Below are 16,195 nucleotides of genomic sequence, written 5' to 3' on the forward strand. Positions count from 1 at the left end.
CGTTATACTGTATGGGGTCAGCCACAAGGAGACGTTATACTGTATGGGGTCAGCCACAAGGAGACGTTATACTGTATGGGGTCAGCCACAAGGAGACGTTATACTGTATGGGGTCAGCCACAAGGAGACGTTATACTGTATGGGGTCAGCCACAAGGAGACGTTATACTGTATGGGGTCAGCCACAAGGAGACGCTATACTGTATGGGGCCAGCCACAAGGAGACGTTATACTGTATGGGGCCAGCCACAAGGAGACATTACTCTCTATGGGGGCTACAAGGAGACATTATACTGTATGGGGGCGACACAGAGACATTATATACTGTTTGGGCTGGCCGCTCGGCAGGCATTGGGCAACAAGAGTCACTATACTGCATGTGGCCACCAGGAGACATTATACTGTCTGGACTTAGGAACTATACTGTAAGGGGGTCACAAGGTGACATTATATACTGTATGGGAAGGCAGCTGGGCACAAGGAGACATTATATACTGTGTGGGCAGACAGCGAGCCACAAGGAGACATTATATACTGTGTGGGCTGGCCGCTCGGCAGGCAGTGGGCCGCAAGAGTCACTATACTGCATGTGGCCACCAGGAAACATTATACTGTCTGGACTTAGGAACTATACTGTAAGGGGGCCACAAGGTGACATTATATACTGTATGGGCAGGCAGCGGGGCACAAGGAGACATTATACACTATATGGGCTGGCCGCTTGGCAGGCAGTGGGCCACAAGAGTCACTATACTGCATGGGGCCACCAGGAAACATTATACTGTCTGGACTTAGGAACTATACTGTAAGGGGGCCACAAGGTGACATTATACTGTATAGGACAACAATTTGCAACCCCTCTGCCATCAGTATAATAATGTCTTGTGGCCCCCATACAGTAATGTCTTCTTGTTGCTCCAGAATGGGGGCAACAGGGAGACATTGTAGTTCATCATGTGCCATCACCATGTGCAGTGCAGCTTGCAGGCAGGGCCGCAGAAGACATAGACAGTACAACCTTTATTTCTGACACCTGGGCCATTAGGGTCTCTCACTTCTCTTCCCCCACCTTGGCTTGGACACGGAATGCTGACTGACTTTACGCGAGGAGGACCCGGGGGCTGCCGCTGCAGGAAGTAATATGTATGGTACGCATATGCACGATGCAGGGGCTGGCTGACACAGATTTAGGAGCGGTCAGCTCGCATATGACCGCTCCTATGACGTCAACAAATACTGCGGTTATTTGGAAACAGCGATATCGCCATATTGCTGTGTCTTAATACCGCGGTATATCATTGACACCGGTTTACCGCTCAACCCTAGAACAGAATGATAGTGTTGAGCAAAGCGAGCTTCGGATGCTTCATCCAAAGTTGCTTCGTTCAAAACCTCAGAATAATACTGTACGGGGATCCGTCTCCATACAGTACTAGAATGTATGGGCTCCGATGAGCCGAAGTAAGTTATTCACGAAGACGCGCATGACTTCGTTGAATAACTTCGGTAGTTGATTTTTAAAGTGGAAAAAACACTTTAAAACTTGAATCCGAACTTGGCTTCGGGTCCGACTAGTACCTCGGAACTGAAGCCGAGTTCGGTTTCAACTTTTAAAGTGGTTTTCCACTTTAAAAATTAACTACTAACTGTTTTGGAAAGTCTTTGGTGCCTATTTAAAGGGATCCAATCCTGTTGGAGCAGAGGTAATGTGTGCACCACAGCACGAAGTGTTTTCTTGGGGCTAAGCTCCACCAAACTCACCAAGGTCTAAGGCACTGCCAAAGTGAACTGTTAAAAGATTCTGTTCTCTAAAATGAAGCTTTGAACTCTGGACAACATTGCATATTGCTCTCAGCACTAAAGTTGCCGCCATATTAGGCGAACACTGCATCAAATCCATATTTGCCTACTGCAGAAATGTCCACACATCTGTGACTTATGCCCACAGAGGAGTAGCGGTAAGGGTGCTGCCACACGTTCAGGTTTTTGATGCAGTTTTGGAAGCCAATATTCGGCTCAATTACAGTGGAGATGGACTGTATCTGATACCTCGAGTGGCTGGGCATGATAGTGGTCTGTAGCGTCTTTCAGTTCTGCTGCTTCCTTCATGAGTCGCTTCACAGCTGAAAAACAACCCAAATAAACAGAATTCAGTACAATTCACGATCTGCAGAAACGTTAAAGGGGTATTCCCATCTTGATGATCATAGTTAAACTAGTGCCTAATGTGAAATTATAAACTTTTGCAATTACCTTTTATTTTTATTTTTTTAATTGTTTGCTAGGTATCCCTCCTCCTTCCCCTTCTATGTTTATCTTCTGTTTCCATTAGTTATGGCCACCACTGCGCTACTGCTACAGTGGTGGACGCGCTTGCGCAAATGCCTCTGTCTCTATGTGGCTGGCCTGGCCGACGGGACCGCGCATGGCTTTCTCATTCGCTCTAGCTCCCAGGCGGGCCACTGTGCTGTTGAAGTGAACAGCCGGCTTTCAGTCCCTAAACTGTGAAGCCGCTCTGTATTGATCCTCTGAATCGTGCACAGAGCAGGGACCCACAGCCTTCATGCCATGCTCCTCTGCAACTCTCTCACTGGAGCGACAGCGCTTATGGAGGTGAGCAGCAGAGGAGACACAGCAATGCTGTACTCCACAATCGTGGTCTGTAGGACGGGAGAGGGCACTGCAGGATCCTCCCTTGTGTCTGGTATGAACGGGGTTGGGGAGAAGAGACAAGACGGCTCAGCACACAGTAGTGGAAACCTGAGAGCAGCTCCGAAGCATTCCTTCTGCTCAGGTCTCCTGAGCGGTCACATCCATAGGCACTGAAAGGGACGCTGTCTGGGCTGCAGAAACACTGGTGATGGCCCTTCTTTTCATATTATCAAGGGTTACAAGGAGCATCTCCTAAAGCACTGCTATTACAGGTTTCTGTAGGAGCAGAAGAGGAGTACCGCCCACATAGCTTCAGAGGTCAGAGGACTACCGCCCACATAGCTTCAGAGGTCAGAGGACTACCGCCCACATAGCTTCAGAGGAGTACCGCCCACATAGCTTCAGAGGAGTACCGCCCACATAGCTTCAGAGGAGTACCGCCCACATAGCTTCAGAGGAGTACCGCCCACATAGCTTCAGAGGAGTACCGCCCACATAGCTTCAGAGGAGTACCGCCCACATAGCTTCAGAGGAGTACCGCCCACATAGCTTCAGAGGAGTACCGCCCACATAGCTTCAGAGGAGTACCGCCCACATAGCTTCAGAGGAGTACCGCCCACATAGCTTCAGAGGAGTACCGCCCACATAGCTTCAGAGGAGTACCGCCCACATAGCTTCAGAGGAGTACCGCCCACATAGCTTCAGAGGAGTACCGCCCACATAGCTTCAGAGGAGTACCGCCCACATAGCTTCAGAGGAGTACCGCCCACATAGCTTCAGAGGAGTACCGCCCACATAGCTTCAGAGGAGTACCGCCCACATAGCTTCAGAGGAGTACCGCCCACATAGCTTCAGAGGAGTACCGCCCACATAGCTTCAGAGGAGTACCGCCCACATAGCTTCAGAGGAGTACCGCCCACATAGCTTCAGAGGAGTACCGCCCACATAGCTTCAGAGGAGTACCGCCCACATAGCTTCAGAGGAGTACCGCCCACATAGCTTCAGAGGAGTACCGCCCACATAGCTTCAGAGGAGTACCGCCCACATAGCTTCAGAGGAGTACCGCCCACATAGCTTCAGAGGAGTACCGCCCACATAGCTTCAGAGGAGTACCGCCCACATAGCTTCAGAGGAGTACCGCCCACATAGCTTCAGAGGAGTACCGCCCACATAGCTTCAGAGGAGTACCGCCCACATAGCTTCAGAGGAGTACCGCCCACATAGCTTCAGAGGAGTACCACCCACATAGCTTCAGAGGAGTACCACCCACATAGCTTCAGAGGAGTACCACCCACATAGCTTCAGAGGAGTACCACCCACATAGCTTCAGAGGAGTACCACCCACATAGCTTCAGAGGAGTACCACCCACATAGCTTCAGAGGAGTACCACCCACATAGCTTCAGAGGAGTACCACCCACATAGCTTCAGAGGAGTACCACCCACATAGCTTCAGAGTAGACAGCAGGAAATGCAAGGGGCGAGATGGGAATACCCCTTTAAGGAAACTGCCCACATATTTTCATGCATAACTTATCAAGAACGCTAGGAATGAATGAGAAATAAGCATCAGGCTGCTTAAAGTCAAAGTGTCAAACTGCTTAAAGGGACCTACCAGAATCTACATTAACTCTTTCACTATGGTACCCAAGATATTAAGTGCAGACTGGACGCAATGGGCAGGCAGAACATAAGGCTCCGGGAAAAACGGTGTGACCTATGACAACTCAAGTGATTACGGCTATATTTACCAATCACAATAAGGCCCCATTCACATGACCGTATTTTTGCTCTGCATTTTTTGCTAATCAGATGCGGACCCATTCATTTCAATAGGGCCGCAAAAAAAATGCAGACTATCCTCAGGATAGACAGTCAAAATTAAACTTCCCGAAAAACCCTTTAAGGGCCCATTCACATGTCAGTAGTTCAGGGACCACGTCCGTTCCGCAATTTTGCGCAACGGGTGCGGACCCATTCATTTCAACGGGGCCGCAAAAGATGCATCCGTAGTTCCATTCTATGGCCCTGCATAAAAGATAGAACATGTCCTATTCTTATCCGCAATTGCAGACATTTCTATCATAGGGCCGGCCGTGGGCGATACAGAAAATGTATGCATTTTGTGGATATTTGCTTTATTAAAAAATGCTTAGAAAAAGTACCTGGCAGAAAAAACACACGTCCGCAAATGGGTCCGCATCCGTTCCGCAATTTTGCGGAACAGGTGCGGACCTATTCATTTTCTATGGGGACACAGTGTGCTGTCCGCATCCGCATTTGAGGAGTGTGGCCCCGATCTTCAGGTCCGCAGCTCCGCAAAAGATAGAACATGTCCTATTCTTGTCCGCAGCTTGCGCCCACATAGCTTCAGAGGAGTACCGCCCACATAGCTTCAGAGGAGTACCGCCCACATAGCTTCAGAGGAGTACCGCCCACATAGCTTCAGAGGAGTACCGCCCACATAGCTTCAGAGGAGTACCGCCCACATAGCTTCAGAGGAGTACCGCCCACATAGCTTCAGAGGAGTACCGCCCACATAGCTTCAGAGGAGTACCGCCCACATAGCTTCAGAGGAGTACCGCCCACATAGCTTCAGAGGAGTACCGCCCACATAGCTTCAGAGGAGTACCGCCCACATAGCTTCAGAGGAGTACCGCCCACATAGCTTCAGAGGAGTACCGCCCACATAGCTTCAGAGGAGTACCGCCCACATAGCTTCAGAGGAGTACCGCCCACATAGCTTCAGAGGAGTACCACCCACATAGCTTCAGAGTAGACAGCAGGAAATGCAAGGGGCGAGATGGGAATACCCCTTTAAGGAAACTGCCCACATATTTTCATGCATAACTTATCAAGAACGCTAGGAATGAATGAGAAATAAGCATCAGGCTGCTTAAAGTCAAAGTGTCAAACTGCTTAAAGGGACCTACCAGAATCTACATTAACTCTTTCACTATGGTACCCAAGATATTAAGTGCAGACTGGACGCAATGGGCAGGCAGAACATAAGGCTCCGGGAAAAACGGTGTGACCTATGACAACTCAAGTGATTACGGCTATATTTACCAATCACAATAAGGCCCCATTCACATGACCGTATTTTTGCTCTGCATTTTTTGCTAATCAGATGCGGACCCATTCATTTCAATAGGGCCGCAAAAAAAATGCAGACTATCCTCAGGCTGAAGATAGCCGTAGTACACATGCTTGACCATGGCTCCATTCAAACAGAGACACCGAACCACCATTTTTGCAATTGGGGGGGGGGGGAGGGGGTGCGCTCCAGCAGTTGGACCCCCACCAATCTAACAATTATCTCCTCTGCAGTGAATAGGGGATGACTGGTAATAACTAAATACCCCTTTAAGCAAAAATAAAAAACAACTAAAGCAGTTTCACAATGTATAAACTGAAAGCAGCAGCCGGGAAGCACTGGGAACCTAGTCATATTAGCACTGCAGAGAATATGGAAATGCTAGTGTGCTGCGTGGCACAGTGCCAAGATAAGGCGACTTTCACATTAGCGTTTTTAATTCCGCTATTGAGATCTGTCATAGGATCTCACTAGTGGAAGAAAACGCTTCAGTTTTGTCCCTATTCATTGTTAATGGGGACAAAACTGAACGAAACTGAATGCACCAAAATGCATTCTGTTCCGTTTGGTTGCGCTGCCATCGTGGACAGAATAACGCTGCAAGCAGCGTTTTTCTGTCCGCGATTTGGTGCGGAGCAAGACGGATCCTGACACACAAAGTAAGTCAACGGGGACGGATCCGTTTTCTCTGACACAATAAAAAATGGATCCGTCCCCTATTGACTTTCAATGGTGTTCAAGACGGAGCCATCATGGCTATATAAGACATAATACAACCGGATCCGTTCATGACGGATGTATACGGTTGTATTATGGTAACGGAAGTGTTTTTGCAGATCCATGACAGATATGAAAAAAACGCTAGTATGAAAGTAGTCTTAATGGTGGCTGACCTGGCACTGATCAGTAAGGGGGCATGGAGAGAGTAAATAACTAGAAATTCTGTGAATTTCCGGAAGAATGCCTCCTAATCCCCCAATGCAAATTCCCTGGCACCAGATCAGATGGCACCTTCTTGAAAGTGAAAAAAGCAGGAAAAACTACCAAAAACTACTCTGGGTATAAGTCATATGGTTTGCAGACCCATTAGTGGACAGCACATTGTATGTCCGATCTGTCGTCCCACAAAAAACATAGAACATGTCCTATCCTTGTTCTTTTGTGGACAAGAATAGGCATTGTTACAATGGTTCCACAAAAATGGACATCATATGCACATCATCCGTATTATTTGCATAATTTGCATACCGCAAAATACATACGGTCATGTGAATGCACCCTTAAAGTGAGCTGACATTTTTGATTAGTTTAGCTGAACTACTCCAATAGTAAAGGAAAGGCTAGACCTCAGCCAATTCTACCGCAAACCGCTGTTATTTCCCACACAGCGGGGACTGCAGGGGCGACCTTCACTGGTGCACTCCCACTGACAAAATACCTTACTCACAGGCAAAATTTGTTCTATGACCAATTTTCGACAAAATCCCATGAAGTCCAATAATTTAAATAAAAACAAGTATTCTATGGATCAAATAAATCCCCACTGATCAGGATTCACATTCACACACACTATGGGGCACATTTATTAATACCAGAGTTATAGAAGCCAGTCTTAATAAAGCCCCATAGCTGGCGGCGGATCCGACAAAGTTATTAAGGGGCGCTGGCCTCTAAATAACTTTGGCGGATCCTCTGCCACTTCTAAATGTAAGACATCTTCCAAGCTGTCTGACATTTAGACCATTTTCTACACCTAAGGCCCCTTTCACACGGGCGAGTTTTCCACGCGGGTGCGATGCGTGAGATGAACGCACTGCACCCGCACTGAATCCGATCCCATTCATTTCTATGGGGCTGTGCACGAGCGGTGATTTTCACTCATCACTTGTGCAACGCAGGCCCCATAGAAGTGAATAGGGCTGCGTGAAAATCACAAGCATCCGCAAGCAAGTGCGGATGCGGTGCGATTTTCACGCATGATTGCTCTATTCGTTTCCCTTATAACATGGTCATAAGGGAAAATAATAGCATTCTTTAATACAGAATGGTTAGTAGAAGGTCAATTGAGGGATAAAAAAAAAAAAATTAACTCACCTTCTCCTCTTGATCGCGTAGCTGCCGGTCTCTTCTTACTTCTTTAATCATGAGCTGTCGGCAAAAGGACCTGTGGTGACGTCACATCACATGGTCCAATTGCATGGTCCATCACCGTGGTTGTAGACCATGTGATTGGACCATGTGATGAGCTCAGTGACGTCACCACAGGTCCTTTGACAGGTCCTGAAGAAAGAACAGGAGATATGCAGCTACGCGATCAATTGGAAGGAGGTGAGTTAATTTTTATTTATTTTTTTAACCCTCAATTAACCTTGTACTTAGCATTCTGTATTAAAGAATGCTATTATTTTCCCTTATAACCATGTTATAAGGGAAAATAATTACATCTACACAACACTGAACCCAAACTTGAACTTCAGTGAAGAAGTTCGGGTCTGTGTACCACATTCAGTTTTTTATCACGCGCGTGCAAAACGCATTGCACCGGGAAGCATCCGGACACGCTCATCTGCAAGGGGCCTAAAACAAGCGTAAAGAATGGTAAAAGAGATGGGCCTGCCCCCTTCCCTGCTCATTTTTTTTTAGACTTGGCGTGAGCGGAGAGAAGTCGCAGAGTGCGGCGCAAAGAACCTTTGCGCCGCAATATGCACCAGAAACACACCTAATTTAGGCGTATTTCTGTTTAATAAATGACCCCCTATATGTATGTATGCGCATCATTGATAGAAGCTCCAATGTATTATGAGCCTTTACCCTGTAAGAGAACGTATGCTGCAATATGAAATTAGAGGGCGTTTACAAGTCCTGGAAAGATTCCACTAAACAATTCTGACAAAGTAGCACAGCATGGTTTGCTATGTTGCCCGGTAAAATGGCAGACACGATAAGGGTACCTTCACACGGTCAACGTGCAGAAGATCCGCATGACTTTTTGTGCGCTTCTGCACCCAAACCACAATTACTAACAGCGGTTTTTGGTGCGGATTTAATGCAGTTTTGCCGCAGATCTTACCCTTCATTAGAAAACGGTGAAATCTGTAGCTAAAACCGCAGACCTAATTGACATGCTGAGAATTGCTAAATCCACACACCAGGTCAATTTCCGAATGGAAAACTTCTGTAAAGTGTACATGAGAATTGTGTAATCTCATACGCTTTAGGGGTTATGCACACGACCCAATGCCCTCCAAGACATACGGTCCATGAGCGGGCCATATGTCCCGGATCGGCATACATCATGCCCACGGGAGCACACAGCATCAGGCTACCCGTAGGACTATTGTCCTGCACTCATATGATATTATGTCTCGGAGGGCAAACGGTCGTGTGCATGAGCCCTGAGGGTACTTTCACACTAGCGTTAAAGTTTTCCGGTATTGAGTTCCGTCATAGGGGCTCAATACCGGAAAAATATGCTTCAGTTTTGTCCTAATGCATTCTGAATGGAGAGCAATCCGTTCAGCATGTCTTCAGTTCAGTCACTTTTACGGTATTTGGCCGGAGCATGCTGTGGTATTTTCTCCAGCCAAAATTGCGGAACACTTGCCAGCATTAATTTCCATTGAAATATATTAATGCTGGTCTGTGCATGCGCAAACCTTTAAAAATGTGAATAAAATAAATGCCGGATCCGTTTTTCCAGATGACACCGGAGAGACAGATCTGGTATTTCAATGCATTTGTCAGTCGGATTCACATCCGGAAACAAATGCTATCCGTTTGCACACAGATTTCCGGATCTGGCAGGCAGTTCCGGCAACGGAACTGCCTTCCGAATTCCTCTAACGCTAGTGTGAAAGTACCCTTACTGGTACTGTGCCAGGCTGTGGTCTTCCTGCACGTATTCTGCTACGTGTGCAGCTGGCCTAACAGAAAGCAGACAAGTCCAATTATTGTCAATTGAGTCCGTCAGGCAATGCTGCTTTTCATCTGACCGATCCAGCACTTTCCTGCAACGGAGCAGAACAACGGAAATGATTAGCTGTAGAGTAGCGTCAATGTGAACAAACGGAGTCCAGGACTACATCATGTCTACTGGACATGAAGGGAAAGTTAATCGGGCATCACCGGTTCTCAGGAGGTCCTAGCAGTCAGCTCAGGCGAATACGTGTGGAGGAGTTCCATAATAAATAAAAAAACTTGAACACGCAGAGATTTATGGGGCCAAGTTGTGTCTGTCCCATTATGTGCCATCAACAACATAAGAGATATTCTTCCCTACAGTGCTTTACATGGGCACCATACGGCGGCACACTCCAAAGAGCCCATGTGCCTCCATACAAGCGACATGCACACCACTCTACCACTAGACATGGGGTTGGCCAGTTTCTACTGCATTTTGCCAAAATGCCATGGTCATGCAAACATACTTGACTGTATACTTTCCCCCAGCTGACCTAATGGGGGCCCCTGTCCATTACATCAGCTGGAACATGCAGAGATACAGGGAATTCTACTGCTTCTTTCTGTGCATGTGCCATTCAGCGCCTGCGCAGAATAGGAGGGCCCCCAGAGGAAGCAGCTGCTGCCATCTTGCAGGCCATGGATGCGGAGGGTGACAGGTCTGTATACTTGTATGGAGCACACATGACAATATACATTAGAAGTTGGCCAACTGCGGAGGTTCAGTTAGCGATATTTTAAAACCATGAAGGAAACCCAACAGATCTCATTACAGTCAGTGGGTTCTGTCGATGCCCGTCATGTGCCAGATCCGCCACTTCCTTAGACTAACATGTTAGAGGATGGAGGAATCTGCCGCTCCACTGTTCTCTTCTGAGAATTTAAAGGCGTATTCTCATCTGAGACAATGGGGGCATATCGCTAGGATATGCCCCCATTGTCTGATAGGTGCGGGTCCCACCGCTGGGACCGGCACCTATATCGAGAACAGAGCGGGGAGCGCTGTGCCGTCACCACCAATCGCTCTTCCCATAGAAGTGAATGGGAGCGCACACCACGCATGAACAGCCACCTCTCCCATTCACTTCTATGGGCCCGACAGAAATAGCCAAGCTATTATTGGCAACCCTATAGAAATGAATGGAGGGTGGCTGCGCATGCGCCACCCCAGGTGCTGCTGATACCTTTACATTCATGATGTCACCCACACTGACATCTCCTGTGACCAATCAGGAGCCGCCAGAGTGACATCACTATAGAGAGCGGCTCCAGGGGAACAGGAGGTAACCCTACACGGAAAAGTTTTTTATTTTATGGAAGTCCAGGACTACTCTAGGAGCCCAGCAAGTTACCAGCCTGTGGTCCCCGGATGTACAGATATAAAAGCCTCAAGATACTGAAAATGAAAGTGAACAATGGCTGATGTGGCCTGATAGGACGGGCAGCCCTGGCCGGGTCACTCATCAGCTGGTGACAGGGCTTCAACGACTACTACGCCTAGCAGCTACTGCCACATAAACACTTCCCAAGTAACCAGGTCACTGGCTGTACAATGCTCTATGAGGGCAGTGAGAGACTAGCAGAGCCCCCCGCCGCCACACAATACACGGCCCTACACAACACCCGCTCCCCAGTTACCCGGGCTCTTCAGGTTGTAGCGGGTCTCCATGTCTGCTTGACAGCGGCCTGCTCCCCGCCTTCTCGGACACGCCCACCCACGTCACGCCGCATCGCTCTGCACAAGTCACGTGCTCACGCTGGGGGCGGAGTCACTACGTCACTCTTCAGTAGGTAGCTGGCGGAATTGTGTTGGTTGACAGGTGTGGAGACCCGGATTTCCACGTGTGTATGAACAGGCTTACGTCACGCTCGGGCTTTGCTCTCCGTAGTGAGTCCTGAAGATAAGATTCTTTAGAAAAACTTGTGCTGTGGCTCATATTTCATAATATGTCTGCCACAAGGGGGCGCACTCCGCATATTCATCCAGTTCTTTCCCTAGTGGTGGATATCCTAGAGGTCTCTTATTTCTGGAGACCCCCCTGATAATCCCAGGGTGTAGCTCAGGAATCAGCAACCTTCAGCACTCCAGATGTACGACTAGTGTTGAGCGAAGTGAGCTTCGAAGGGTACATCCAAAGTCGCTTCGTTCAAAACTTCGGATTAATACAGTACAGAGTCTCGTCTCCATACAGTATGAGCCGAAGTGAGTTATTCGCGAAGTTGCGCGTGACTTAATTGAATGACTTCGGTAGTTGATTTTTAAAGTGGAAAACCACTTGAAACGGAACTCTGCTTCGGTTCCGACTAGTTCCTTGGAACCAAAGCCGAGTTCGGCTTGTCCCACACAGGACATTTATTACCTGCCCATACCCCATCACTGAGGCCCCCGTGGTTCTAGCCCCCCACAGTGCCTCTATAAAAACAGACAACAATGTCAGACAGTAGGACAAATGTAATACTGTACATAGCTTAAGCTTTAAACTAAGGCCTCATGCACACGACTAATAATGGCCGCGTGACGGCCGTCTAAGGCTACTTTCACACTGGCGTTTTGGTTTCCATTTGTGAGATCCGTTCAGGGCTCTCACAAGCGGTCCAAAACGGATCAGTTTTGCTCTAATGCATTCTGAATGGATAAGGATCCGCTCAGAATGCATCAGTTTGCCTCAGTTCAGTCACCATTCTGCTCTGGAGGCGGACACCAAAACGCTGCTTGCTTTAAACGAAACTGAACCAAACGGATCCGTTCTGACACACAATGTAAGTCAATAGGGATGGATCCGTTTTCTATGACACAATCTGGCACAATAGAAAACGGATCTGTCCTCTATTGACTTTCAATTGTGTTCAAGACGGATCCGTCTTGGCTATGTTAAAAATAATACAAACAGATCCGTTCTGAATGGATGCAGACGGTTGTGTTATCTGAACGGATCCGCACCAAATGCGAGTGTGAAAGTAGTCACACGGCCATTTTTAGCACCAATGAAAGTCTATGGGGCTATTCACATGGCGGTTCTTTTAACATGTGCTATTTCTGGCCGTTTTCACAGTCAGACGGACCCATTGAAATCAATGGGAATGTTTTTAACGGCCGATTGACAGGAGTGCACCCGTCTAACGGCCATTAAAGACGGGTACACTTTACCCAGGAGGGGTTAGGAAAAAAACTCCTCTCATCCACTTGCTCGCGGTGCGGCACTCTCTTCTCATTCATTGAGCAGGACCTGCCAAAGGACCTGCAATATGCGTGGTGACGTAACCACGCGGGAGCGCGCAGTGACATCATCGCGCACCTTCGCCAGGTCCCATTCAGTGAAGAGAGAAGAGACTGCTGCAGCGCGAGCAAGTGGATAAGGTGAAGTTTTATTTTTGTAAAATCAACAAAAAAATCTGTGGTGGGCCATTATAGGGGCATTATTTAAACCATGGGGAAAACTATTTAAGATGGGGACCTACATTGGGGGCATTATTAAAGCTGGGGAGATTAAAAAAGTAATTCCTACACTATGGGGGATATTATTTAAGATGGGGACCTACATTGGGGGCATTATTAAAGCTGGGGAGATTAAAAAAGTAATTCCTACACTATGGGGGATATTATTTAAGATGAGGGACTACATTGGGGGCATTATTAAAGCTTACACTATGGGGGACATTATTTTACCAGGGGGCCTACATGGAGGTATTATTAAAGCTGGGGGCACTATAAAAAAAATTATTTACACCTTGGAAGACATTATTTTAACTAAGGCCAAAATAGGGGGCATTATTAAAGCTGGGGGCAGTAAAAAAATAAATCTTACACTATGGGGGAAATTATTTTAGCTGGGGGCCTACATGGGGGCATTATTAAAGCTTGGGGCAGCAACAAAAAAAATCCTACACTATGGAGGACATTATTTTAGCTGGGGTCCTACCATCCTGTGAGTGTTCTCAGAAGGGTGGGTCTAGAAATAACTGCCAATCAAATTCATCAATTTTTCATGTCCGTTTTTAACGGACATGAAAAACTGATGCAAAGCGGACAATAAAAACGGCCCCACGGCCAGAAAATGGATGCACACACTGATGCAAAATGGCCATGAAAAACTGACAGTGTGTCCGTTTTTAACAGACTTTTTACACAAGGTGTACCACGGCAGAGGCAAAGGGCAATGACAGAGCTGATAAGGCAGCCAAGCTGGCTGTGCTCCGGCTACTGAATGCTGATGCCACCCTGGTAAGAGCCTTAAAACCTGTGAATATATCCAAAGACACTATGATCAAATTGTCTGAGCAGGCCCCACCTGAAGAAAAAGAACTATGGACTAAACAAGGAGCTGGGCCAGATGACCAAGGACTATGGGGAAACAAAGAATTTGTCTACCACGCCTTCTGTACCCAGCTATGGCTCAGGAGGCCCATGGGCCTACATGTCTGTCGAAAGGTGCCATGGTAAGTGTGGTAAATGAAGGGTGGATTGCTCCAGGGTTTTCTGCAGTAGCCGCTCGATTTGTAGAAGGGTGTATGGTTTGTGCATTGAACAACCCCGGCCAAGTGGTGAAGACTCCAAGAAAGCACACTCCTAGGCCATTTTACCCATTCCAGAGACTGCAGAGAGTCTATATACAACTGCCTAAGGTAGGAGTATATGAGTTTGTTCTTGTGTGTGTTGATCTCTTTTCAGGGTGGCCGGAAGCTTATCCCATGTCAAATGCAAAGAACACCGCAAAGAAACTGGTCAATGAACTGATATGCAGGTATGGTGTTCCTGAAGTTATTGAGCCAGATAGAGGTTCCCACTTTACAGGTGAAGTGATGAGAGAGGTTATGCAAGCCTTAGGGGTGACCCACCCACAAAACAGCGGCCGGGTCGAACAATTAAACAGGACAATGAAACTGAAAATTTAGAAAGCCATGCAGGAAACAGGTAGACCATGGACAGAGTGTTTGCCTCTAGCCTTATATTCCATAAGAACCACTCCGAACAAGAAGACAGGGTTGTCCCCCTTTGAGGTATTGTTTGGCAGTGCTCCAAGGTAGGGTTGTTGCGGGTATCGAAATTTCGATACCCAATCGATACTTTTGTCCCGGTATCGATACGATACCGGGATTTCCGTTTTTTCGATACTGGGCTGCGCTTCTGCGCAGTCTAGTATCTCTGAACATGAGCGCGCTGCTATCGGCGCGCTCATGTTCTCTCTCAGCAGCACGGGGAGAAGGAAGCTGTCCTCCCTCCCCCTGTGCTGCTGCCGCTGCCACCAATGAGAAGAGAGGGGCGGAGGAGGGGCGGCAATGAGAAGAGAGGGGCTGGAGGAGGGGCGGCAATGAGAAGAGAGGGGCGGAGGAGGGGCGGGCGCACTGCGCCACCAATGATAGGATTACTATCGGAGCGATGGGAGGAGACATCAGCTTCACTAGTGGGCGTTCCTTTTCCCTGCGCTGCGATTGGACAGCGCTACAGCCAGGGAGAAGGAACGCCCACTAGTGAAGCTGATGTCTCCTCCCATCGCTCCGATAGTAATCAGCAGCATGTGGAGCAGGAGAGGAGACAGTAATGGGGCACTGCGGGCGAACGGAGCGGCGCCCAGGACTAATGGTGAGTGCTGAGACATCGCTGGGCGCCGCTCTGTGTGGCCTAATAGTGAAAGTCTGGACTCATATACAGTAGTCAGTCTTTAACACATACAGGAGGCGGGTGCCGGCAGCAGAATCGCATTGCCGGCACCCTGCCCCTGACAGGGAGCTGCGATCAGCGGCAGTTAACTGCCGCTGATCTGCTAGTACCCGCCTCCTGTATAAAGGGGTAAAATCATTGGTGGTGCAGTGCACCCCCTCCCCCTCAATCCCCCCATCCCATTAAAATCATTGGTGGCACAGTGCGCCGGCCCCTCTCAACCCTCCAGTATTAAAATCATTGGTGGCAGTGGCCACAGGGACCTCTCCACTCCCCCTCATTGGTGGTGCAGTGGCAGCTTCTGATCGGAGCCCCAGCTGTGTAAGCCTGGGGCTCCGATCCGTTACCATGGCAGCCAGGACGCCACAGAAGCCCTGGTTGCCATGGTAACATCCCTGATGCTGTGTGCACAAAGCACAGAGCAGCAGGGACAGTGTGGAGTCCTATTCACCCTGATAGAGATCTATCAGGGTGAATAGGAAAAGGGATGAAAGATCCCAGGTTCTAGCCCCTAAGGGGGGAAATAGTTATTAAATAAAAAGTGAAAAAAAAAAAAAAACACTAAAATATGAAGTATAAATCACCCCCCTTTTCCCAATTTCACATATAAAATATATAAATAAACATATTACATCGCCACGTCAGAAAAGTCCAAACTATTAAAATATAAAAAAAAAATCTAGGTGGTGAATGCCGGAACAGAAAAAATAAAATAAAAACTGCGCGATTCGCCATTTTTAAAAATGAGGAATGCACGTGGCTTTTTTTGTTTATTTTTTTCGCGTGGTATCGAATGGTATCGAGTATCGCAATACTTTTTCATGGTATC

At 47.8% G+C, this 16,195-nt stretch overlaps 1 protein-coding gene across 1 annotated transcript in view; it reads right to left on the reverse strand.

Annotated features, from left to right (window-relative positions):
* The window catches only part of UBE2J1 (ubiquitin conjugating enzyme E2 J1), a 32,196-nt gene extending 20,755 nt beyond the window's left edge, over positions 1-11,441 (reverse strand). The window contains exons 1-2 of the mRNA XM_040428758.1: positions 11,346-11,441; positions 2,049-2,122 (exon numbers count right to left, since the gene is read on the reverse strand). Of these exons, the coding sequence (XP_040284692.1) occupies positions 2,049-2,122; positions 11,346-11,376 (105 nt within the window). The 5' untranslated portion in view covers positions 11,377-11,441. The remainder of the gene's footprint in view (positions 1-2,048; positions 2,123-11,345) is intronic.
* Between the last annotated feature and the right edge of the window lie 4,754 nt (positions 11,442-16,195).

Source organism: Bufo bufo, chromosome 4 (genome assembly GCF_905171765.1).
Source record: "Bufo bufo chromosome 4, aBufBuf1.1, whole genome shotgun sequence".
Lineage (NCBI taxonomy): Eukaryota > Metazoa > Chordata > Amphibia > Anura > Bufonidae > Bufo > Bufo bufo.